Raw genomic sequence first — 24,971 nt, forward strand, 5'->3', positions numbered from 1 at the left:
ATTAACTTAACCGTGCTGAAGGCCTGTGAGGCCGGTTGCTCTTTTTTTCTGTCCGGTTATATTTGAAGGATGGACCTGTGCCATAAAAAGGAGCATTTTTAACGCTAACCAGGCAGCACCCTCTGGTGAGTGTCACCCTCTCTTCTCAGTCACATTGTGCCGTCCAGGGTAACAAACAACACTGACTTTATTGTCTATTTCAGAGTTTCGTCAGGATACTTTCTAACACCGCTCATTATTTCGAAATCTAGAAATTGCATTTTACGCATTTTGCTGGCTGGCTTCTTTGCAATAAATGAGGTTGTTTTAAATATTCTCCCACCATGAGATGGATTCAAAATCTTCCCCATGTGTGAATTGTCTACAAGTGCGAGGCTTCTTCTTGTTGGGTTGTGCCATTGCTCCCCCTAACAGCCACACAGGTAAATGCACCTCACTCCAAAACGTCCTGTATTGTGCAGACCTGAAGGTTGCTGCTGGATTAATCAGTAAAAGAGTGAAAACAGGCCTGCTGTTTAGTTTGATTTGAATCTTTAAACTTTATCTTTAAATGTAAATTATAGCGCTTGACAAGGAGGAAACTGGAGCCAAGAACATTTACAAGATAGCCTAACGAATGTGTGGCCTACAGCCTAACTGGCTAAAAATAAGAAGACGGGGGAAAAGACGAAAAGTGAAGCTTAACTCATCATGCTGCACAAAATGACTCTGGGTTTAATGCTGGACGTTAGCACTCTTCTATGTTCTTGTGTATTTGCATAGCTGGATGTTGGCGTTGAAGGTTGTGCAATGAACTTCAGACAAGAGCAAAGATCTTTATTTGTTGCAGCTGAAGGCAGACTCCTGGCACCCACGAGCAAACTGGAATGTTCGAAAGGAGCTGCCTTTTTCCAGCTTTGGATATTTTTGCTTTTCTTGATCAGAGATACGGAGTCATGCCTAAACACACTCAACACTGGATCAAATCCACTGCTCGCATGCATTTGTCTGTCAGGATAATAGGGGCTGAAATCCACACTTATCTAATCATCCACGTGGGATTGATTTTAGCCCAACTGCTGTCTTCATTTGCTAAACTAAAAGATGAACACGAGGCTGAATTTTCGAATCCAGAAAGTTTTATTAAGGCATTTAATTAGACTTTTTTTAAAAACCAAAAAACAAACAACCTATATTCTATTTTATTTGCTCCGACAGATGCACCCAGAGTCCAGTTTTCTGTCCATTTTTAAATTTCATTACAGCAAACATTCAGATTTTCATTAAACTGAAATAAATATCGTACGATCTCTTTGCTGGTCAAAGCCACATTATGAATTATCCTACTTTAAAACGAGCGCATGACAACTCCTTAGGGGTTACCGATATAGTTTTAACTACTTAAAGAAGACAGAGAGACACGTTTCTAGTAATATTTGGCTATCTTGAAAATCTTTCTGTCCTCCAAATCATTCCCATTTTTTCCTCCCGAGTCATCGTGCATGGTCCAGGCTCATAGACGCAGAGCTGTTGCAAAGTGAGCAGTCTGTATGCTGTATTCATTTAATCCTCGTACATATTAAGAAGTGCTGGAAAATAAAACTATTTCGTTGTTTGTTTCCACTTGAACAGTTGTCTTTGAAGGTGAGTGCTGCGTTTCACGTGTAAACAAAAGAGACCCACTCCGAAAAAAATAAATCGAAACACTTTTTTGGATTTGTTTTTAAACTTGCAATGCTCGGTACATAATATTTTAATTTCTGACATGTTGCTTGAGATACACACAAAATGTCATTATCCATCTACTGTTAAAATACCTGTAATATAATCACAAATGCGTCATGAATCAACCATAATATGCAGGTAAAATGTTACTTTACTTACACTTTAGATAATTCCCTCTTTTGAAATCTAATTAGGGAGCAGGAAAAGTCCAGGAGTTAAACATATGTCGACCGAAAGTTCTCGGCAATCGAGGAAACGTTTTCTTTTTAAAAGCACCCATCATCGTCCTAGCTGCCAGTCTAAATGTGTGTTTTTAATACATTTTCGGTTTTTGTTACATTGAATATCTGCATTCCTTAAAAAAAATCCTTTTACACTTTGCATCTGAGCCAACTTTCGCTTTCTTATGATTATCTGAGCAACGTAAAATCAATCAATCATTAAATATTTTAATTAAAATTTACAACCCACTCGTTATGCTGACATAATACATCATTTTAGTTGTCTAAATGAACATTTTCTGTCATTTCTGTAATGAAATTGTCATTATAGAAAAAATAAAGTGTCCATCTTCCTATATGTATTTTCTTTATATGGGAAACACCTAGAAATCTACTCTCGCAGACAAGCATGCATGTAAATGATTACAGCCTACAGTGAAGCCTTCTCATATCAATTAGTGTGTCAATTTATATTTTAATGTACGGCTTTAACATTGCATGTCCTTTTTTTTTTTTTTTACCTGCATTGAATATCTATTTAAATATAACATGATTTAAGGATGTGACAGACCGATTCACACCTGCAGGCTCGGTTTAATACAGATGCTGCTATAAATACGACGGGACGAATAATTAGCAAAAGAATTTAAACTGGGTGAAAATGTTCGAGACGATTTTAACAATGAAATTAATATTAGTGCCATAGCAATAAGCACACGCAGTCCGTTCAAATCAGCGAGACAGCCACGTGGGTGAAATATTAGAGTCTCTTAATGCTTCCGTGCAGATGACAAATTCACAGGCTTTGATATATTTGGACGAAATTCTAAAATTGGCTGCACAACGGGTTTAGTGATATGTGACACATGTGCCCACTTAGTCAGCAGTGATGACAAATGAAAATGGGTTGGAGTGTGGGAAATCGCCCGTGTCCAAAGGTTTATATTGGGCGTTGCAATGAGAGAACAAGCGATCCAAAGACTGGAACCCCTTCGACAAATACCTCTATTATCCATAGTACATGAACACGTAAATGTCTACATTAAACATCAAACACACACACACACACACACACACACACACACACACACACACACATATATATATATATATATATATATATATATATATATATATATATATATATATATATATATATATATATATATATATATATATAAATTTTTTCAACTTTTACGCAAAAACAAAATCAAAAACAAAAAAACAAACTGCGGTTCAATGTATTTTTGGGGGAAATGTGGTATTAAATAGAAAAGTATGTTTTAACGATCATGGAAATGCTGGTCTGAACAAAAAACTTTACAAATATAGAAATATAATGGAAAAAAAAGCCTCACAGTCTGTTATCTTTTTGCTCCTGGGTGTGAATCTGTGCGGATGCCTGAAAAACAAAAGTACACAATGTCTCGCATCGCCCCACACTTGGGGACTTGATTGGTCGCCATATAACCAGAGGAGCTATATTAAATCCACAGACAAGAAATAATCCCATTTTACAGGCTTCTAATTTCTTAATAAATTTACGCATGTGTGACTGAGCACCATTTTTTTTTTTCAAAACTGGAATCTGTCAAGCTATCAAACTCAACAGATCATCTGTTCTATCTAAATGCTGTCATCTGTGTCTCAAAGTTTAACCCTTACGTGCGTAACCGGGTGTGTATCTTTGCTGCTGACGCGGCCGAAAACCTGATCTTCATCTTCAAAAGCGTCTGTGCTGAGGTCGGGGTTAAGGCGAATGTTAGGTTTAAAAACAATAAAAAGAAAGAAAGAAAGAAAGAAAGAAAGAAAGAAAGAAAGAAAGAAAGAAAGAAAGAAAGAAAGAAAGAAAGAAAGAAAGAAAGAAAGAAAGAAAGAAACCAAAAATAAATAAATAAAAAATAAAATAATATAATTGCAGGTATGCTTGGCCTGCGTAAAAATTGATATAATTGAGGGGTTTTCCACCCTGTAGCATGGCACTAATAGGCCTTCAGCCAGATAACCCCACTGGAACAATGAAAATCAGTGTATAAGAGGCTCAGCTCTTCCAGCATATCCAAAATAGTTCTGAGCAAAATTCCGTTTCAGTATTTTTCCTTTTCCACACGGCCAAAGATCGACTTCATAAACTCTTTCACTCATATAACCTACACGTTGAGACGTAGGCTATCTGTCATTTTGTGCCAGTGGTCACATGGCTTTGGCCCTCAGGAATGGATAGAGATGGATCCCCACGTCAGCTTGTACGTCTAAGGATTTCTGCTCCACCAGTCTGCCTCAAAGTGACTGGAGCGCAGCGTCGCGGAGGAACTATGCAAGGATTATTATAGGACGTTTTCAGCCACAGAATATGGATTTTGATGAACGGATCTCTGGCTCCAATATGTATTTACCGAGCTGCACTTACTACGTCTCCGGAGCAGAGTTCTCGGGTCTCCCTCATTATTTAACCCAGAGCCAGTCCTCTTGCCCCATGACATACTCCTACCAGTCCTCAGCTCTTCCACAGGTCCCATCCGTGAGAGATGTGGCTTTCAGAGACTATGGCATTGATACTTCAAGTAAATGGCACCACAGCAGGGGGAGCCTATCGCACTGCTTCGCTGAGGACATCGTGCACAGGGAAAGCTGGACGAGCCCGACCTCTCGGGGGGGAGAGATCCTGGTGAAAGGCAGCCCCAGCGCCAGCCACTGCAGCTCCTCCAACCCGACGCCCAGCTTCTATGGCAGCGTTGGCAGGAACGGGGTCCTGCCACAGGCGTTCGATCAGTTTTTCGACACTGCTTACGGGAGCGCAGAGAACGGCGCAACGCCGACGGCACACGCGACAGACACGGAGAGACACGCCAAAGCAAGCCCAGCTCCTGCGCACCCGGGCTCCGACACGGCGGAGAGCTGCAGCCCCAAGTCGTCTTCCGGCCACAGCGAGGAGAAGCAGAGCAAAAGCAGCAGTGAGTGAACCTGCTTAATGCACAGAGAAAAATCTTACGCCTTGCTCTTAAAGCTTTTTATATGCAGTTTTATAAGCACGTAAGGTTTATGGAGGGCCTGCAGATTTACCCTACAACAAAACTATGTTATAAACGACAAGATCACGTGCTTGGGATTGAAATTGGCCGTGAAGACTTTGGCGTTAAGCTGGTCTTCAAGATTTCCAACATGGCCTCTGTTTTTCCCCTTCATTTGTGCACTTGTATGGACTTTTATAATTACCTTGTAAAACATTTATATGCCAAATGTTAATTTTTATTTTCTTTTTTTTTTTAAATACTACTGACATAACAGCCTAACAGCGACCTAGATATTTTAAACACACCACAGAGCCTCTGCATTGATTATAAGCCATTTTTGGATCATTTTAAGATTTAGCATTCTTGTTTATTCCGCGCAGTGCAAAGTGGAGTGCGTTGGGCGTTTAAATCTGACTCTGGACAAGAGTTTAGGCTTAACCCTGCTTCTTTCGATAAATATTTACAAATTCACTGGATTTGCAAGGCTTTAATGCACCAGCTGCTTTCCATGACAGCATTTACAGTGCTAAAGCTAAAATAACTGCTCTCTACGCACAGCGAGATCAATAGGGAACAGTAAAAGAATACCAGATACATGATACTCCCATGTGTCGTTTAGGCCTACGCCTTCAATCCCCAAAACAGCCAAGATGATCCCCCCCCCCCCCCCCCCCCCCCCCCCCCCTCACTTCACAGATTTCACTATCAATCCCAGCCTTTGTTTACAAGTCTTGATCCTGTAGGCCTGAGTGTAGGGGGAAGATACTTGAACTCCAAAGCTGGGGCTGCTTATCAGCGAGAAATACACTGGCGATCTCACGCGGGTGCAAAGGGGTCCATGTTAATCTTAAGTGACGATCTTTTGCCTTTTGTTGTCTTCCAGGTGGCCAGAGGACGCGCAAGAAGAGATGTCCATACTCCAAATATCAGATCAGGGAACTGGAAAGAGAGTTCTTCTTCAGTGTTTACATCAACAAAGAGAAGCGTCTGCAGCTTTCGCGGATGCTCAACCTGACAGATCGCCAGGTCAAGATTTGGTTCCAAAACAGAAGGATGAAGGAGAAGAAACTGAACAGAGACCGTTTACAGTACTACACCACGAACCCCCTGCTATAAAAAAAAACTGAACAAAGACAGCGGACACGCACCTCTCTCTTTTACACACACATCTATATCATTACCTGGACAGGAGGACGAGATTTTAAAGTGCCACTCTCCATCAATAATTATTTATACACCTTTAACACAATTTGCTCTATTATTATTATTATTATTATTATTATTATTATTATTATTATTATTATTATTATTATTATTATTATTATTAAGCTCGACAGATGTTAAAGTCTAATGGTTGCATGGGGGTGCTTGCGCAGAAAACCACATCTGTCTGATTTCCCTTCATTTTATTTAATAATATACATCAAGATGCATTAAAAAAAATCCTATTTTGTTCCACTATATGATTAAAGTTTACTTGCGCACGCACGTGTATCTTTCTGTCCCCTTTAATGGATCTTGATTTGGCCCAATTTTAGCGCGAACACAGATCTTTTGCGGGCCGAAACTTTTGACTCCCCCCCCCCCCCGCCATCTTTTCAGTGTTCCTGTGCAAATACAAGAAGTCTGGGGATTTAAAAACGTTTTTTTTCTAGGTTTTGGAGTTACTAACAGACCCCCCTCCTGATTTTTGACACCACTGATAGTGATCAGCTGGTCGAAAAACGCTTGCCACGGCATTGCATAGTTGTGGAATGAGTAAAGTCATAATCTGATACAAATTTGTTCGTCTCATGCACTTAAGTCTGAGATTCACTGATATTTAACATCTGCGCTTGACCCTACTACATGCGCTTTGTCGAGCCCTTGCTCGTAAAAGTTGGATCACTTTCCAAATTCGTCCAAAGGGCAAACCTCTGATAAAAGAGCCTCCAAAAGAAACAAAATCCAATATTTTGTTTTATATGCCAGCACGTGGGTCGTATCAGATGCATGATATGTAGGTCTGACGCTTTTTATTCCCTCGTGGCTGGAAATCAGATCCTCTGCAGTTATTATTTGATATCCGTTACAAGGCTTTCATTCATTTCTGGGAGGGGGATGTGGAAAAGCTTTTTTTGACCTTACATTCCTATTAGGTCAATCTGAAACGATCTTGACACTTTAAAAAATCGCGTAGATCTAATTAAAAAACAAATGTATTTGTTTTCTCATGTGGCTCCACGAAGTGTTGTAGCTGTTACTGGACGCTCAAGTCAGCCTGTGTCAGCCTGAACCAGCAGTAGCACATGGGGTAAATAAAGACACGGAGAAACCCCAGACTGTGAGTACAGTCACCACCAACAGTATCATCATTTATTTATTATGTGGAGTGATTTAATCCAAAGACCTTACATAAGTATGTTAGTACATAAACAAGCTGGGAATCTTACAGGCAACTGCACATGAAAAGATGGTAAAAAAGAAAAAGTGTTCAATGTGATTTTATAATCAGCACTAGGGCCCTGAAAACAACTTGAATAGCCTGTCATAAGCTAATAAGGGCCCTGTAGCCTTCCTTATACCGTGAATCCTGTGAGGCTCCCAGGAATGCCGCTTTGATTGCTGCACATCCTCCCAGTTGCTCCAGTAACTTGGCCATAAAACGCGGATTCGTCTGGAGCGTTTGGAGTGCAGTGCAATAAAGCGTCTGAGACCAAGGTTATTAACTGTGACTAAGGGCCTGAAAAACAACGGCTGGGAGCACTGAAACTTGTGTTCACGGACCTTTCCGGCCTCATTTGTATCAGCATCTTGCCGTGGTAGGAATATTCCGTTGGTGTTGCGTTCCAGTGTGGGCCTGTTGTGTTTGCCCACTGGGTGGCGCTCCTCAGATCAATGTCATTGCCGTGAATTGAGATATGAAGGAAGTTTGACTCGACGTTCAGCCGCTTTAAATATGTAACCACCTCAGGATTTTATTGTTAAGGTAGGCACAGACATACTGTCATATTCATTTCACAGTGACAGGGATGTATTTTTCTTTTTCCCCTTCTCTTCTTGTGATTTAAGAAAGTCTATTTCCCACAACATCCAGAATCATTTCTGTCTGCATATAACTGACCTGAAGATGTTTTATTGTATGTTATCATATAATAATAAGATTTCTGGAAAAGTTCCGCAAGAAAACTGCAGAAAATTTATTTCTGTGTATATTCAATTCAGCAGTTCTCAGGTTGAAATTGTGCAAAGTAATGGGCATATCTAATGCGCATGAAGAAATAAAATCTCAAAGGTTTATATTCCAAACAGTTTGTGGGTCACTAATTTTTACAACACCATACAGTTTTGTTTTATTTTTAAATGTAGATCATACTTCATTTAGTGGAAGAGGATTTGATCATCCTTGGATACACGCTATGGGATCAAGACAAATCTTTTAAAAAGTGGAAGCCATGGTTCGTTTGGTTACTTTTGTTGTCCCTTTGTGCGTGCTTTTCATTCGATTTCTAACATTTATTTAATAAAGTCAGATAAATAAAAAGCCCCCTTTTTACACCTAAGTTTTATGTGAATAATAATATGAGGGAATGATAATAATCAGCTGACGCGCAGCACACACTTAGATCTGACGGGAAATAATCCAGAGGGGTTAATGGATATTCTCATTCATTCCAGCAAGACTGCTGCGCGTTTGCCGCCATATAAAATGGCTGTATATAAACTGCAGCTCTGATTTCTAGACTTTATGGCTCCAGGCTTAAAGGGAGATAGACGTAACCGGTGTTGTATTTTAGGATAAACCCCACGATAAGCGACATTTTAGGCTGACCTAAATCTGTCGGCCACAAACCCAGCTTCTATTTTTATTTAAAGGCGTGCTTTAATGTATTATTTTTATTTGTATCTTTTATTTATTTATTTGCTTTTAACTCAACGCTTTTTGTTAACTAGTTTTAACTGACTTTGTCATGATATAAAAATGGAAAATAAAAATTAACTAAGATCCTCGATTTGCTTGCTTGGCCGGCCGACTGGGATATGATCCGTGTGTGGTTACCGGAGCACTTTTTTTTTTAGAAGTAGTACTTGTTGTTTCCTGAGAAGTGAAATATCTTTATACATTTTGTTTATTTATTCTTTTATTTTAAATACTTAATACTTAACAGCATCTCTCTCTCCATATATATATATATATATATATATATATATATATATATATATATATATATATATATATATATATATATATATATATATATATATATATATATATATGAATATATGGAGAGAGAGATGCTGTTAAGTATTAAGTAAAAGTGGAGTATGTGGAGTATGTGCATATGGACCTTGGTGTTTCTGAAGAAGCAAGGAATAAATACGTGAGAAAATACGGCATCCCAGCGGTGGCGAACATAACAGTAGAATTAACAAGTTCCAATCTGTTAAATAAGAAACTACCTTCCTTGCAGTATTGCCACTATTAGGGGACGATTACGCAAATGCAGCTCCAGGGCATTGTTCAACTGTGGCGCCTTTACTTCAGTGTTCCTGCTCGCTGCCCTTATAAATGCTCAGCAGAGCATCTGCAATAAAAGTTGCCTTGTCGTGATATTTTAATCCATAATATTCACACCAAAACGTGACCTGAAGTTTTGGCATGAATGCGACAAAGTTGAGCAGCTGTCCACTCTGCTATTGGACAGTCCATGAGAAATTTTTAAAAGGTTCTGGCCAATAATATTAACAATCAGATGAGCACACGAAAGCTTAAGAGTCCCTGGACCAAAGAGTCACACACATTTTGGATCCTCGACGCATCCTGAGGCACCTCTAGAACCCCTCATTTTACAGTGCTGTAAAACTGGCCATAAAGCTATACATTGTACATAATGGTTAGGGACAGCTTTCAACAACTGAGTTTTCAAATAGCAGTTGTTGTGCTGAACTTAAGGCAGGCACCTCGAGGCTTATAGGTGCAAGAGTTTAAGGAGATTTAAAGATTTTACTTAAACCCATCTGATACACCACTTTTCCCCCTCAAAGTTTCTCTTTACTTAGCCTAAAACAAAATATATGACACAGTGGAGATGCCTGATCGGGACTGGGAGGAGTCTGTAGTCGCCTGGTGTTTTAATTGGCTGCAGGCTACAGTGAGAAGCGTGAGTATCAGTAATTATTCAGCAATGTTTTGCACAAGAAATGTCAGCCAGAAAGGGCTATCTTCATCCACCGTCAAATTATACCACAGCGATGTCATGCCCCAACAACCAAGCTGGAAATTCCTTTTTTGTGGACTCCTTAATCAACGTGAGAACCGACAGCGGTTCGTATTACCAAAGTAACAGCGTGTACTTGCCACAGGCGTCGGAATATTCATATGGACTCTCCGGTGGCTCTTGTTTCACGGGGATCGGTAAGCGCAACGAGCCAACGACCCAAAGCGTGATCCCCTCTGCTGCTTCGTATGTTCAAGGAATGGAAACGTGGCTGGAAACGTCGAGATCCTGTCGGGTGGATCAGCCCAGCGCCCAGCATATGGCTCAGTGTTCATTCTCGCCGAGTATAAAAGAGGAGAGCGCTTACTGCCTTTATGAGTCTGATAAATGTCCTAAAGGAGCGACAGTAGATGACATATCCTACTCGAGCGCATCCTGCCCGGGTAGCGGCAACACGGTGCCAGTCCCCGGCTACTTCCGCCTGTCTCAGACATACACGTCCTCCAGGCTCTATCACGATGTCCAGCCAAACATGAATCACTTCACTCTGCAACGACCTGCCCGTTTGGACAGCCAAGCCTCCCAGCCGCCGGCCGCCTCGGCGGAGTCGGAGCATGGAGAGGGCCACGAGGAGGCGCCTGTCCCTGCGCCCTGCGCCCCGGCCAGAGGAGAGGACAGCCGCCTCTCCTCGGAAGGCTCGTCCTCTCCCGAACCAACTGAGACTTGCAGTACGGAGTGTCCAGAAAAGCTCGTAAAAGGTGAAGAGCTGGCATTAGCTGCAGAAATATGGCTAAAAAAAAAAAGGAGATGCGATCATTGCTTTAAAACGTAAGATTTCTGACCGCACAAATACGCGAGGAAGATTGGTGCTTTTGGGGAACTGTCAGGCACTTAGAAGTTTATCAGAGAGGAAGAAAAATTAAACTTGGCTTATTTAAAGCAGAGATGCAGAGCTATTGTCTCTCTCAAAGGAAAAAAAACTAAACAAAAATCCCCCAAACCCCCAAAAAACAAAAACAAAAAAACAGTGATACGATGTTTTGGCTGTCAATATTAAAACAGACCTCGTGTATTTATTTTAACTGTTAATAATATAATTAACTATTATTTAGGACACACCTTATATATATATATATATATATATATATATATATATATATATATATATATATATATATATATATATATATATATATATATATATATATATATATATATATAGTTATATATAACTATATTTGCAATAAATATATATAACTATATTTGCAATAAATACGTATAGTTGATAAATTATTTGAGTGAACATTTTCATGTGTGGGCACTGGCATGTTTTGTTTATGTAATGTTATCCGTTCATGATTTCTAATGAATATGACGTTTGTCACACCTGTTGCCTAATATTTGGCTGATTTTCATTGTAGGGGATGGAAAGATGGAAAGTACGGCTAATTGGCTCACAGCTAAGAGTGGTCGAAAGAAGCGTTGCCCCTACACCAAGCACCAGACTCTGGAGCTGGAGAAGGAGTTTCTCTTCAACATGTACTTGACTAGAGAGCGCCGTCTGGAGATCAGCCGTAGCGTGCACCTCACTGACAGGCAAGTCAAAATCTGGTTCCAAAACAGGAGGATGAAACTGAAAAAAATGAGCCGGGAAAACAGGATCCGAGAGCTCTCCAGCAGCTTCAGTTTCTCATGAGACTGTGCGTCTTTGGCGCCCTCCTTCATCCATGCCAAGGACGCCTGTGCAGACCCCACACCCAACTGTGAGAATGAAAATAGGATCCTACTGCTAACTTATTGATTGTTGGTCTTTTTTGAATGATTTTCGTTTTCATGTCTGGTTTAATTTGTCGTGTTTGTATTTATAAATAGTTACATTTGTAACGCTGATCAGCTGAAAATGCTCTGAATGTGACCACAGTGTTTCAGAGCTTCAGGCTTGTACATATTCTTTATTCAACCTGAGTGAACCATTGGAATTTGCATGCTGGACCTTGGGGAAACTTGTGTTCCAGTTACATGTAGGTATTTGTGTGAGTGCTAAAGAAGCCCAGAGATTTGATTAATATTTGCACATTTTGCTGGTCAAATGAATAAAACCCATCCATGCAACTGCAGCCTTCTTATTTCATTCACAAAACCAGAGCAGGAGCTGCGGGTTGTTAAAATTTTAAAGCTGGCACCGGTACAGCGCAAATGCATTTGTGCTCTTTGTACTTTAAATTGGGTTTTTTTACACTTTTACTGCGTGACGTTCTTCACGGTTTAGGCCTTCGGCAGATGCCTGTTACTTCGTTGTTTTTGTCCTTGACATTATATCTAAATGTGCCACACAAAGCGTGGAATAACAGTGACTCCTTTGATTGCGATTTTCTGAACTATCTGAAATTGTTATTACGTTAGGTTTTCTTGCATTCAATTTTTTAAATAGTAAAATCCATAATCTAGACGCCTAAGCAATAACGCACTCTGACTAATTTGACGAAAAGCAGCTCCAAATGGGGGGCTATAAAGCCGTTTTGGTGCATGATATCAACTTGTGGTTGCTAACTGCCTGTACACTGAGTTCTTCGCCTTTGGAAATTTCTAAAATTGTTACTAGTAATAAAACAGGCTACACCTAAGCAAAATTTCACACTTAAAAAGAAAGAAAGAAAAGAAATCAAAAACCCCAGAAGAGGAGAGCGGGCTGTGGAGTGGTTTAGGTAGTCTCATGTTGTTGGGCTATATTATTTCTCCCACAACACAAAACTGCCTTGATTACCTCAGTAAAACTCGTCACATCATGAAAAGTGAATCGCTCTTAATTACTAATTGCATTTATTAATTGCTCGGCGCACACTGCTTCAGAGGCATAAAAGGTATTATTCCAAAAAGTGCAATAATGTGTTTTATGGCTTTGCGCAAAGGGGATAGACCACTTTTTTCCCCCTTCTTTTTGGTTATAAAGCCAAGTCCACATGACTACACTTTGGGATTTAAAAAATAATAAAAAGAAACACCAAGTTTTAACCACGTCCATAATTTTAAGGTCACCGCTCTGTATGATTGTGAGTACATGTGTGTAAAATAGCAGTGTTGGAAGCAGGAATATGAAAGAATTCGCAGTGGTATGCGTCCTGGAGAGGGGGAAAGGACAGACAAGGCCTCGGTTATGATCATTGCAGTCTGCCAGTTGCCTCCAAATGCCGGATGCGTCTGCCTGAGCCAGAGAAAGGACACAAAGGCTGAGCTTTATTGGTGATATTTAGCTTAGACAGCCAGGTTGTAACCTTAAGAAAAACAACCCAATTGCCCGTGATAAAAGGGGCCTGGTATATGGCACCCAAATAACCTCATCCCACTTTCCGTTTTAGATTGCCTTCAAAGTGGACCCACAGACACGCAGACGCAACTATGTGCGTTTTGGAAACTGTCCCAGAATGTTTAAATCTTCCAAAGCCTGGTGATTCTTTAATGACGTGTTTGCTGCTTTTGTATATATAAAAAAGTAAAATCTTGACATATTTTATCTGCCGCTACCACGAGCCTAATTTTTGTACATATTAGAAGTTTTATAGAGGTCATTAAAGTATTACAGTCTGTTTTTTTGATGGGGGGTAAATAACCCTATGATGCTTTTTTATGAATACATACATGCATACATATATATATATATACATATATATATATTCAGCTGAAGACCTTGTTTGATGTTTTTACAAATGGATACTTTAAAGGATTATTACCCCCGTCCCTATTTACAGCTAGATTTGATTACACTAACATACGCTCTCTTGACAAAATTCACAACGTTTATTGCTTATAAACGAAATAGTTCCCAATAAAAGCGCGGGGATTTGCTATTAAAATATGGTGGGGGAAAATGGTGGCCATTTAGCCGAGCGCTAGGCTGATTTATTATTTATTGTTCTGTCCCACGGTCACGTGTTTGGGGCGCCCTATCCAGTCTTGGGCAAGGTTCAACTTACTGGACGCATTGAGTTTCTAGCTGGCGCACGACAGCAGCAGCTTATCATGCAATGAAACGTTTTTTTCTAAACGCTGCAGGACTGTAGAGTGCCGTTTTCTGACTTTGCGTCTTTGCAATGTCGACTTTGGGGACCAGTTATTACATTGACTCGCGCATTCTTCCCGAGCAGGAGGATATGGCACCGAGGTATTCCTCGTCAGCCGCAGGGGTGGAGCAGGCGGTGGTCACCGAATATGGCGGACAGGAGTCTTGCCCATTGCAGGCGAAATCTTCTATTTTTGGTGGCTCTTGGAGTGCCATCTCGGCCCACACTCCAAACACGACCGCTCCGACATATATACATCACCCTTACCCGAGTGGGGACAGCGATGGCATGTTTACGCGCTCTTGGGCGCTGGATCCGGTCTCTGCGTCCCTGTGTTTGACGGGATTACCATCGACAGGCATGCACTATGAGATAAAACCGGAACCCCTGATTGGGACTGCGGAATGCACAACTTTGGAGACGCACACGCATCTTTTGTCTGACACTGAAAACGGTGCGTCTCTAGTGGAGATTCCCTGCGAAACTGCGTCTAAAGCCACTGAAGATAATCCGTCAGTAGAGGAAAAAAGGAAGGTGGATCCAAGTAAGCAATGCAGGGTTTGGATTTTTATTATTGTCACTCGATGTAAACATTTAGATAGCATAAGCAAAAGGGTTTAATTTTTCGCGAATGTGGAGGATTTGTTTTGAATGCCATTGGCTTGTATCATCTTGAAAACGCGTATGACGCTATTATAAGAGTGCATTGTTTCAAAGGTACGGAGACATAGCGGTCTCCTAGCTGATTAACATCATATCCAAAATAAATAAATAAATAAAATAATAAATAAGGTGACTATGACCCTAATATTCACGTCAGATTCTGCGCATTTTTCCAAATTCGGCAGAAATATTGCCAGAGAAAAACCTCAAAATTGCCTCTCAGCAGACAAAAAAGAATGTCTCTAAAGAAAAAAGTCATACTGTGCGTAAAACGAATAAGCAGGACTTGTTTTATTTTTGTTTTGTTTTGTTAATTTTACACTAATCTCGATAGCGTTAACTCTCTTGTCTCATGGTTTCCAGATAACCCGTCATCCAACTGGCTTCACGCAAAGCCCACCAGAAAAAAACGTTGCCCGTATACAAAGCATCAAATCCTCGAACTGGAAAAGGAGTTTCTGTTTAACATGTACCTTCCCCGGGATCGTAGATACGAGATAGCGAGACTGTTGAATTTGACCGAGAGACAGGTAAAAATCTGGTTTCAGAACCGCAGGATGAAGATGAAGAAAGAAAACAAAGACCGGCGAAGAGACAGTTAACTGTTTTCATTTTTTCTTTGTTTTTTCTTGGACAGACCTGGGATTAGAGCCTGGTTGGGAGGGGAGGGGTGAGGGGTTGAAAGGGAAAACTGGTGTCTGTCCTTAATGTTCCTGTAACACATGTTGTTGTAAAGTTAGTGCTGTTGAAACAATGCTGGGTGTTTTTTTTTTCTTATAATATTGAGAGGAACAAGTGTTTTATGAGAACTTAGATGTGTTGTACTGCCGCACACAGATAGCTACCTTAGGCCATTTGTTATTTGCATGGATCTGTTGACTACCTGAATGTCTTTCAGCTACCTATTTGCATTATTTAAGTTATTGTTTTGGTAACTTGATATTGTTTTTTTAATAGTAAGATTTTGATGCATTTGTGAACATACTGCGCACACGGAAAATACCTCATCGTTCTTGATTTAACCTAGAATAAAGTGTAGTTTGTGTAGCATTAAAGAAAAGTAGTAATGTGATGTCATTTTTGTATTTAATTTCTCCCAACAATAATACACAAATATAAACCAACATTTAAATTCCTAAATGGTGCTAGAGGATTTTGTTTTTAAATGCTCCTTTGTTTCGATCGTGAAATGTTTTCAAATCCTTTTTTATCTTTTCTTTTTTCTCTTTTGAAGTTAAAGCTTTTGCTTCTGTTATATACAAATTAAATGAAGTGGGGGAAATGTTTTATTGCAGGAAGAAAACGATAAAAATAGACTTTTACTACAAGTTCTGGGCTGTAACCATCGAGCTTTATGGCGCAAACAACCCAAATGAACCACCGAAACTTCCCAAGCTAAGGTTTGCCAAGTTAGCCATTCTCTCTCTCTCTCTCTCTCTCTCTCTCTCTCTCTCTCTCTCTCTCTCTCTTTAACTCAAAAGAGTCCTATGCCAAGGCCTGCTGGTATAAATTTGTATTTTAATAATTATCTATGTATTGCAATTAAAAAAGCTACTCTTACGGACGAGCGAGAAATCTTTAAGATATGGTCAGCATTTGATAATAGTCCTTCTCTGCTTATTAAACTGAATATTTATTACAAAGCAGTAAAACGGTCACAATTACGTAAATTGTCCTTAATCCTTAAATCCTTAAAAAAAGAAAGAAAGAAAAAGGAAAAACAAAATAAAAGCGTTCGACTGCAAACAGCAGAGGCCTACCTGTATCTAAGAGAAAGTTAAAAGAGATTATTGTTCCACTTTAGTATTGTACGTGATTTTATTTTTCTTATTTGTCTGCAGGATACTGTGGGCCAATAGTCAGATATGTAATATTTGTCCATTTGCACACACACACACACACACACACACACACACACACACACACACACACACACACACACACACACACACACACACACACACACACACACACACACACACACACACACAAGGGGTGGGGGGTGCAAATGGTTCTGTTTTAAAACGTCTAATTACTTTACAGCCACCCACCAACAATTAGACCGTCTCGGTCAAAAAAGCTTGTTGTTTTGTCACTACAGCAGACACACTATTGCAGCATGTCTGACAAACTGAGGAATCTGCCAATAAAAATGACCGTTTATAAAAATAACATTGAATGACCAAACAGATTTTTCTTTCTGGTAAAGCTGACTATTTTAATTTACACTTAAACAAATAAACGGGGTCAAACACTGTGCTGGTGATGGTGTTGAAGCTCCATGCTTTGGTGAATGCTGCTGCTCTCTGACCACCAGCAGGTGGAGGCAGCGGCTAATCTGAAGAACAGTGCTCAAAAAGGATGATGCGTTCATGATGATGCGACTAAACACCACTCCCCACCGATTTCAGACCTCTACTTCATAAATATGAATATCTAACCCATGTTTCAGCTTCATTTATGATTATTTTACTCATATCATGCTTTAAAAATTGTTATATAGTTAAAAACAGACTTTGTTATTCACCAATTTTGACCTGTTTAGTCTGGTTTGAGAAAAATATAGCAAATATGAAGGGGTTATCTCATGAATCCAGCCCATGTACAGTTTAAAAGATTATTTACACATACGGCTTTATCTCATGCAACAAAAATGAAAGTAAAAGGCTGGTTACACTCAAAATCAAGCCTACATATTTTTATTTTGTCACTCAGCAGTAGTACTAGGATGCTTTAAATAATAATATATGTAAGAAAAATCTCGATCATCTGTCATCATGCCATTTATTTGTATAGAGAAGCAGTTAGCCCCAAGATCTAATTTGTGTATTATTTCCTCAACTGTGCTAGCTTGTGTGGGTGTGGGATGCTCTTGAATGTAATGGAACTAAGTGCCCTGTAGTGTTCAAAATCATTCAATCATGCAAATCAAGCTCAGGTTTAGATCCTGTGGCACCATCCGCACCACAAACCTCTGTTCAGGATCGATGCCTGGAGATATCTGTGAGTAGCATTTAGTTCCATTATGTTCAAAAGAAGGCGGGCGTCTCTGTAGCTCACACCAAAAATAATCTAGATGGATAAATAGCACTACTGAGCAGGGGAAAGCTCACATTTGATTTTTGCTGTGACCTCCCCCTTTATTCCTGCACTCACATGCCTACAGATAATTTACACCAAAATGCTCCACCGATCATGATTACTGCCACATGATTAAGTTTGTCTCGGGAGCATGGCCGTTAGCTTATGTCTCATGATAGACTTGAGGTCCTGAAAAACCGAGAGTAGGCTCCTCTTCTTTCACTACAGTTCCTCCATTTCTCCCTCTGTCACCTGAAACGGTCATCCATGTGTAGATCAGTATGTGTCTTTATCAGTTTGTGAGGTGGAAGAAGGGATACTTTGAGGACAAATTCAAAAACATAAACATTATGCATATGCTGTTTTACTGCGCTGTTATGGCATCTGTGAACTCTCCTTAAGACACAAGAAAACACTGTTGTGTGCAAATGGCCGAAGGTTCCGGTCTGATCCTCATGAATGTTAGGCTGGATAGTTTCAGTGCAAACAGCCATGCCGGGAGTCCTGCTGCAGAAAAACAAAGTTCCTTAGACGTTGTTTGCCGTGACCTTTGGTGACCCCTATACATCAAACCTCATGACACCAGCAGTGGCAGAGGAGGCTGTAAGTCAAATCTGGAATAGAAGTTCAGAGGAGTAAAGTCGTGAGCACATGGGAATCTGTTCCATCCACTTATCCTCAGTGCCAGTAGCCTGTTGTTTTGGACAAATCCCAAAGAGAACGTGGAAAGTGAGGTTAACTTTGAAATATGTGTCTGGGTTAGCAGAAGCCCAAACATTTTGCAGATATAATGGATTGACCTACGAGGCGAACCATGGAAAAAACCTTAGATTTATCGTGTCTTCAGGGGAAAGACTCTTTCTTTAAAGCTTATGCTTATCGGCCATTTGTTCTCAGCAGTCTCACATCAGTTTGCATCAAAACCTCCCTCATGTACATTTTTCCTTTCACGTGGGGTGTGATTAAGCAGAGATAGCCCACTTGAGTCAAACAGGGAAAGGACTGACAGACAGGCTGGCTGTCTCCTAAAAGTGGGTTATAGGTGGGAGAGGTGTCATCTTACTGGGAAGCACAGGAAACGCTTCAAACCTTATATCTATATATCTATATCTATAAATATATATATGAATAAAGCTGGTCGTATATATACGACCAGCTTTATTCATGAACGCCATTTATTTATTTGCTTTCATCACCAAAAATGGAATTTTATGAGATTTCATTTATTTATTTATTTTCACATGTCGACTTAGAGGGAAAAATAATGTTTGATTTGCAGGCCTATAGTGCGCCTGGAGTATCTGTCAAATCTTCCCATGAATCCAGGCGGCTCAATAAATAAAAGCGTAATATGAAAATGCTGTCGTCGTGAACGCTGCTTTGTTTCCAGGACACACACACACACACACACACACACACACACACACACACACACACACACACACACACACACACACACACACACACACAACCCTAAATGTGTTTTCCAGAGTATTATAGCTACTGTGCGCCTTGAATGCACCCATGCAATTTCGTTTTAAGTGTCCTCTCGCAGGGAGAGCATGCTGTGATATGATGCAGCGCAAACGACAAAAAGATGCAGCAAACACTCAGGCCTCTCCACCATTCCAAATCACCTTTATTTTACACACATGATTATACCATTAATTATTAAATATATTTTTCACGCTTAAAAACAAACAAATAATAAAATAAAATCCAAAACAAAAGCACATGGACACGCTGTAATTTTCCAGCTACTAAAAATTTCTATTTTTTAATACGTTTAATATCACGGTATCTGTCTGAAAACAGAATATGTGCTGAATGAAATATATCCCCTTTAAAACAACGCATTAGTGTTTCGCCCCCTTGCCTTCCAGATGTCTCTCGTTGTTTCAGAACAGACGGGAAACGTGCCACTCCGGTTCACGTCCACGGATCATCCTCTTCTCGTCTGCCGTTCAGGACAAGCAACATAAAATAAAACAAAAAAAAAAAACGACTTCAGGTCGTCAAAGATCTGTACACGGATAACAGCATCGATTCAAATTTTGTAGCAGTACGAAATGTGAAATATATTCACGTTTTCAGCTCTCAGTATTTATAATATGATCAAATATTGCTGGGGGTTATATTTTGAACAGGGCTCTGTTCTTTCGTTTCCAAAAAATGTGTCAGAATAAGTAAACAGCGTCTTTAAGTGCTTTAAAATTATGATGTGCAAATTAAGATAAATAAATAAATGGCAGAATGACGTGATTTATTCAGACAGGTATTATTAGGCAGCTATTTTCAGAAAGAGAATTAACCGCCATTACGTCGAATTCGTTTAATTTTTGTACCTTCTTAAATTGATTTCTAAGTCACCAACGTTTAATTTAGTTTTCTTTTAGCAAAGACATGTTAAAGTATATTTTATGATTTTATTCTACTACAAGATCTCATGTCTCATATTCAGGACGCACTTTTACAAACAATAATAAACCGTTTTACGCTATGAGGATATATAAAATCACTTCTATGCGTAAAAGCAGAATTATTCCAGAAAGCAGGCCACACAAAGACTTTGTCTACATGGTTCCTGCCAGAGAGATAGGTATGGCAGTGAATGGGATTTCTACTGAATGCCAACACCCACTCACCTCAGCAAACAATTGATCCTATGCACAAAAAAAAGAAAGAAAAAAGAAGAAGAAGCTCCGTTTTCGTTTCTATACCATCCACCCAGTCAAGTCTTCTCTTCTTTCTTTCTATGCCAGAAATGTCCTTTCTGAGATCAAAAAAAGTGAGGGGGTCAGAGTTACGTCTGGATTTATCGTTTATTATCAAATAACAGAGCAAAAAGCTTTGTGCGCAAAGCCCATGCGTCTCATCCCTGCTTTTAAAGAAATCCCGACCTTTCTAAATTGAAAACTCATCCTGCAGCTCACAGAGAGGTCGTCCTCTTCCTGGCCACATATGATCCAAGGGAGTGTTAGATGGTTTAAATGTGTTCTTAGGGCAGGGAGCTGTCAGACCTTTTGGCGAGAAAGATTGATCACGCACGGGCTACCAGGGCTCTTTGTTTAGAGCCTGAGCAATAAACAGCCATCAGATCCCCACCTTTCCTAAGCTTCACAGTGCAGTGGCAAATCATTTCTGCTCTCCCCTATGTTATAACCAATAATGCTGAAATGTATGGATGCCGGCTAAGGTCAACATTATCCCAATAGGTGATATAAAATGAACGAAATTGGACGAGGGGAAGGGAGCAATAAACTGTAAAACGGTGACAAATGCACGTTAAATTACCAAGATGCTTTCTTACCTTGACACAGACACACAAACATACTTCAAATAATTTATACATCACATTTTTATTTAGACTTTAAATCTAACGCTGCCAATCAAAGGTTAAATAATTTGGGGATTAAAATGTAATCGATGCAAAATCAGACTAAAATATGAAAATTAATTTGTCTCTTTTCTCTCTCTCTCTCTCTGTAGTTTGGGCGGTGGGGGAGGGGAGGACATGTTGCTGTGTCTGGTGCTGCCTTTCCTTTCCTTTCCTTTCCTTTCCTTTCCTTTCCTTTCCTTTTCTAGTCAATCCTCAAGAAACTCTCAAGATTAACGTCTCGGCCAGAGATAACGACTGTGGGCGTCTTGGTATTATGAGGCACAAATGTGACTGCTGCAATGATTTGCGGCGCGCCATGCTGGAAATAAATGCCCATAAACACTCGTGAACTGCAAGCTCGCACGGGCGCGCGCTCCCGTGGCAGACGTGCACGGCTTTGTGGTGCATTTTCGGGGTGCTGTAAGGTGGGAGTGGGGGGGCGGTTAGGCAGTGGTGGACAAACTGAGAAGAGGAGGGAAAAAATGTGTAAATAAAGCAACCCCTACCCCCGGAATGAGGCGTTACCTCTCAGACTTTCTCGATCAATCATAGGGGACAGTGGCTTCTTTTGATAAAAAACCCAAATTGTCATTGGGCAGATGCAATCATGTGACAAGCAGCACGGTCTAATTCCGACCATGTCCTCCTGAAAGCAATAGTTTATGGCAGAGGTCTCCCTATGACTATAACCAGTTAAGTAGTTTATCAAAAAGAAACCTCGCAAACATATATTTATATAGAGAGAGATATATTTTATCTTTATAATTCTTCCCTCCTCTGAATACCCGCGAGCTTTCCGAGACAAGCAGGAGGAGATGAATTACGAATTTGGGCGAGAAAGTGGTTTTATCAACAGCCAGCCGTCGCTCGCTGAGTGCCTGACATCTTTCACTAACCCTGTCGGTGATGCATTTCAAAGTTCATCAATCAAGAGCTCAGCGCTTTCACAGTCGACACTGATTCCTCCTCCTTTTGAGCAGACCATCCCCGGCCTGAACCCGAGCGTCCACCCACGCCACAGCCGCTCCAAGCAGGCTCAGAAGGGCTTCAGCCCGCTACAGGCTGTGTCCCTACCCCCGGAGTACCCGTGGATGAAGGAGAAAAAAAGCATCAAGAGGAACCAGGCTGCTTCTGCTTCTTCATCTTCTTCTGCTCCTGCTGCTGCTCCTGCTGCGACGACGGATGACTCCTCGCCACTCTACTTCTCCCCCCAAGGCAAGACATGATGATTAATAACCTCCATGTAAAAAAGGCTCCTTATTGTCTGAGGATTCTCCCTCTGCAAGTAGCTCCATCCTGGGGCCTTGTGCAGCGTGGGCGTCCCTTCTGAGCCAGTCTAGGATTTTGATTTAAGTATTCTTAATCTCATCAAGTAACGCACTGACTTGTGATGCAGTGTAAGAGTGCTAATGTTTGACAGTAATGTGGTAGATTATTCTTACACGGGCCAGCAGCTGGCATGTTCATTAATCTTCACCCTCCGTCCTGTCTTGTCCACGCAGACCCATCATATTCTGCCTGGGGCCCATAAATCTTCCCAGTCCTGGTGTTTGCTTGCCACAAGTTTCACCCCATAGCGCTTTTTCTCCCCTCCAAACACACCCCTGTTACGAATGTTTTAAATTATTATATTTGCAGTGGATTTTCTATTAATAATTTATTTAAATTGTTTATTTATTTTAGGTTCACCTGATACACCAGAGAGTGGTGCTGGCGATGGAGGGCCATCAAGGAGGCTGAGGACTGCGTACACCAACACCCAACTTCTGGAGCTGGAGAAGGAGTTTCATTTTAACAAATACTTGTGCAGACCGAGGCGAGTGGAAATAGCTGCTTTGCTGGATTTAACGGAGAAGCAGGTGAAAGTGTGGTTTCAGAACAGGCGGATGAAGCACAAGAGGCAGACTCACAGCAAGGAAAACAGGGACAGCGAGGGGAAATACGCCTGCCTGGACGACGGGCCGGAGGACGAGTTGGAGCAGGCTACAGAGGGCAGCGCCGCCGGGACGCTCTTTGAGAGGGAGAGGTATTTCCACCAGAATACGTTGACTTCACAAGACTGTCAGAACGCACACAATGGAGAGAGCCAAAGCCCAACTGTTACCCCTCTGACCAGCAATGAGAAAAATCTGAAACATTTTCCAAACCCGTCAGCCATTGTGCCCATCTGCGTGTCCACAATAGGCCCGAACAATGACGATTCCTCGGACCTGGACGCCTCATTTCGGGATTTCCAAGTTTTCTCATCCTCGCCCTCTTTCTCACCGAGTTTGTCAGAATCAGCTCAAAGTCCCCTGCCTTTACCCTGCGAGACTTTCGACCTCTTCTCAGAAACACTCACAACAATCGACCTGCAAAACCTGAGTTATTGAAATGTTTCGACTTTGGTATTTGTAACTCAGACGGTTGTGCTCTATAGTTTAGGGCGTCAGGGTGGAAATTTTTAATAGATGAGGTAAGTTAAAGCGAAATAAGCAAAGCTTTTTTTCTTTTTTTTTTTGTTGCCTGTATGGACTGTTAAAGTAGGCTGGTAGAAGACACAGTGCACATTTATTTTTATATGGATTTGGACTATAATTGAGCACAATATTTTTATTGAAATAAAATTTTACATTGATTGAACTCAGATGCGTTTTGGGTTTTTTTCTCACTATATGCCCACAATAAGCAACTCTAGAGAGCTTATTGATTTTACCTCAATAAATGAAAATTATTAAGAGCATCAGCCATAAAATGAAATGAATTCTCAAAAATGAGAAAAAACAATATAAGCTGTTAATATAAAAGGATTATTTTACCATTAAATTAATTAGCCTGTGAATGCACTGAACACATATAAACTAAAATTAAAATAGAAGCTGTATAAATGTGTAATTTTTGTTGCTGTATTACATTTTTATGTTCATAGATTGTGCTGAGAGAATTTCTCCAGCGTGGCCGTGGGTCTGGTAGCATATAGTCCACAAAAAGACACACACAAAAAGGAGCACTGCGAGAGATTCATTGCCTCTCCATACTTAAACGCAGAAAAAGAAAATTTGCTGTGTGAATTGCCTGCTAGGAGTCCCAGGCCAAAAGCTATGACTTTTCCTGGCTTTCTAATTACGTTTTATTGCCTATAAAACTCACAGGACTGAGGGTGCTTGTTTATAGCCCGAGCCGCAATGTAATACAATCTCTTTGAATTAAGACGTGCGCCTTGCCCCATTGTGGTTTTCAAAACTTTTTATGATGTAAAATTAAGTAGGACTCATTCAAAGCAGCAGACGTAAGGCATTTTTTCCAAATTGATATATAAATTTATGTAACTGAGCCTATAAATTAATTGGATGATGTAACTATAAAACGGATTCGACTGCGAACAATGGTCACATATCAGTCAAACGGCTGAAGGTATTTATGTATATGAACCGTTTATTATTATTTTTTTAGTACATCATCATGAAATTGAGGTAAATTTATGTTGGTCTGGATCAAAGGCAGTTCGACCCCGTTTAATGCTAAAGGAATTTCTCACACCGACCAGTTGATCCTCTGCTCGACTTAAAGACGCTTTTTCCACAAGGGCCCCCCCTCCATCCAACTCCCATTTTTCATATACATTATTTACTGTTTAGAATTAAAAAAAAAATGTTTGGTGAAAAACCAAAGTC

General features: G+C 40.3%; 4 protein-coding genes across 4 annotated transcripts; all 4 read left to right on the forward strand.

Moving 5' to 3' along the window:
* Positions 1-3,225: 3,225 nt before the first annotated feature.
* Positions 3,226-9,078, forward strand: hoxa11b (homeobox A11b). The gene is made up of 2 exons (XM_085422756.1): positions 3,226-4,879; positions 5,823-9,078. Exons 1-2 carry the CDS (start codon positions 4,279-4,281, stop codon positions 6,053-6,055), a joined length of 834 nt encoding a protein of 277 aa, XP_085278882.1. The 5' UTR covers positions 3,226-4,278; the 3' UTR covers positions 6,056-9,078.
* Positions 9,079-10,086: 1,008 nt separating this feature from the next.
* On the forward strand, positions 10,087-12,249 carry hoxa10b (homeobox A10b). The gene is made up of 2 exons (XM_085422752.1): positions 10,087-10,895; positions 11,559-12,249. The coding sequence occupies exons 1-2, from the start codon at positions 10,121-10,123 to the stop codon at positions 11,831-11,833; spliced, it is 1,050 nt and encodes a 349-aa protein (XP_085278878.1). The 5' UTR covers positions 10,087-10,120; the 3' UTR covers positions 11,834-12,249.
* Positions 12,250-12,894: 645 nt separating this feature from the next.
* hoxa9b (homeobox A9b) lies at positions 12,895-19,959 on the forward strand. Its single transcript, XM_085422757.1, has 2 exons — positions 12,895-14,739; positions 15,222-19,959. The coding sequence occupies exons 1-2, from the start codon at positions 14,226-14,228 to the stop codon at positions 15,458-15,460; spliced, it is 753 nt and encodes a 250-aa protein (XP_085278883.1). The 5' UTR covers positions 12,895-14,225; the 3' UTR covers positions 15,461-19,959.
* Positions 19,960-21,995: 2,036 nt separating this feature from the next.
* On the forward strand, positions 21,996-23,894 carry hoxa2b (homeobox A2b). The gene is made up of 2 exons (XM_085422751.1): positions 21,996-22,533; positions 23,002-23,894. Exons 1-2 carry the CDS (start codon positions 22,134-22,136, stop codon positions 23,688-23,690), a joined length of 1,089 nt encoding a protein of 362 aa, XP_085278877.1. The 5' UTR covers positions 21,996-22,133; the 3' UTR covers positions 23,691-23,894.
* The last annotated feature ends 1,077 nt before the right edge of the window (positions 23,895-24,971 follow it).

This window comes from Rhamphochromis longiceps, linkage group LG11, assembly GCF_057381845.1.
Source record: "Rhamphochromis longiceps isolate RC_006_pf linkage group LG11, R_longiceps_female_GT1.1, whole genome shotgun sequence".
Lineage (NCBI taxonomy): Eukaryota > Metazoa > Chordata > Actinopteri > Cichliformes > Cichlidae > Rhamphochromis > Rhamphochromis longiceps.

Coding starts and splice junctions, on each gene's coding strand:
- hoxa11b (XM_085422756.1), top strand. CDS start 4,279: ATGGATTTTGATGAACGGATCTCTGGCTCCAATATGTATTTACCGAGC. Junction 4,880..5,822: donor GAAGCAGAGCAAAAGCAGCA/GTGAGTGAACCT, acceptor GTTGTCTTCCAG/GTGGCCAGAGGACGCGCAAG.
- hoxa10b (XM_085422752.1), top strand. CDS start 10,121: ATGTCAGCCAGAAAGGGCTATCTTCATCCACCGTCAAATTATACCACA. Junction 10,896..11,558: donor TCCAGAAAAGCTCGTAAAAG/GTGAAGAGCTGG, acceptor TTTTCATTGTAG/GGGATGGAAAGATGGAAAGT.
- hoxa9b (XM_085422757.1), top strand. CDS start 14,226: ATGTCGACTTTGGGGACCAGTTATTACATTGACTCGCGCATTCTTCCC. Junction 14,740..15,221: donor AAAAAGGAAGGTGGATCCAA/GTAAGCAATGCA, acceptor CATGGTTTCCAG/ATAACCCGTCATCCAACTGG.
- hoxa2b (XM_085422751.1), top strand. CDS start 22,134: ATGAATTACGAATTTGGGCGAGAAAGTGGTTTTATCAACAGCCAGCCG. Junction 22,534..23,001: donor ACTCTACTTCTCCCCCCAAG/GCAAGACATGAT, acceptor TATTTATTTTAG/GTTCACCTGATACACCAGAG.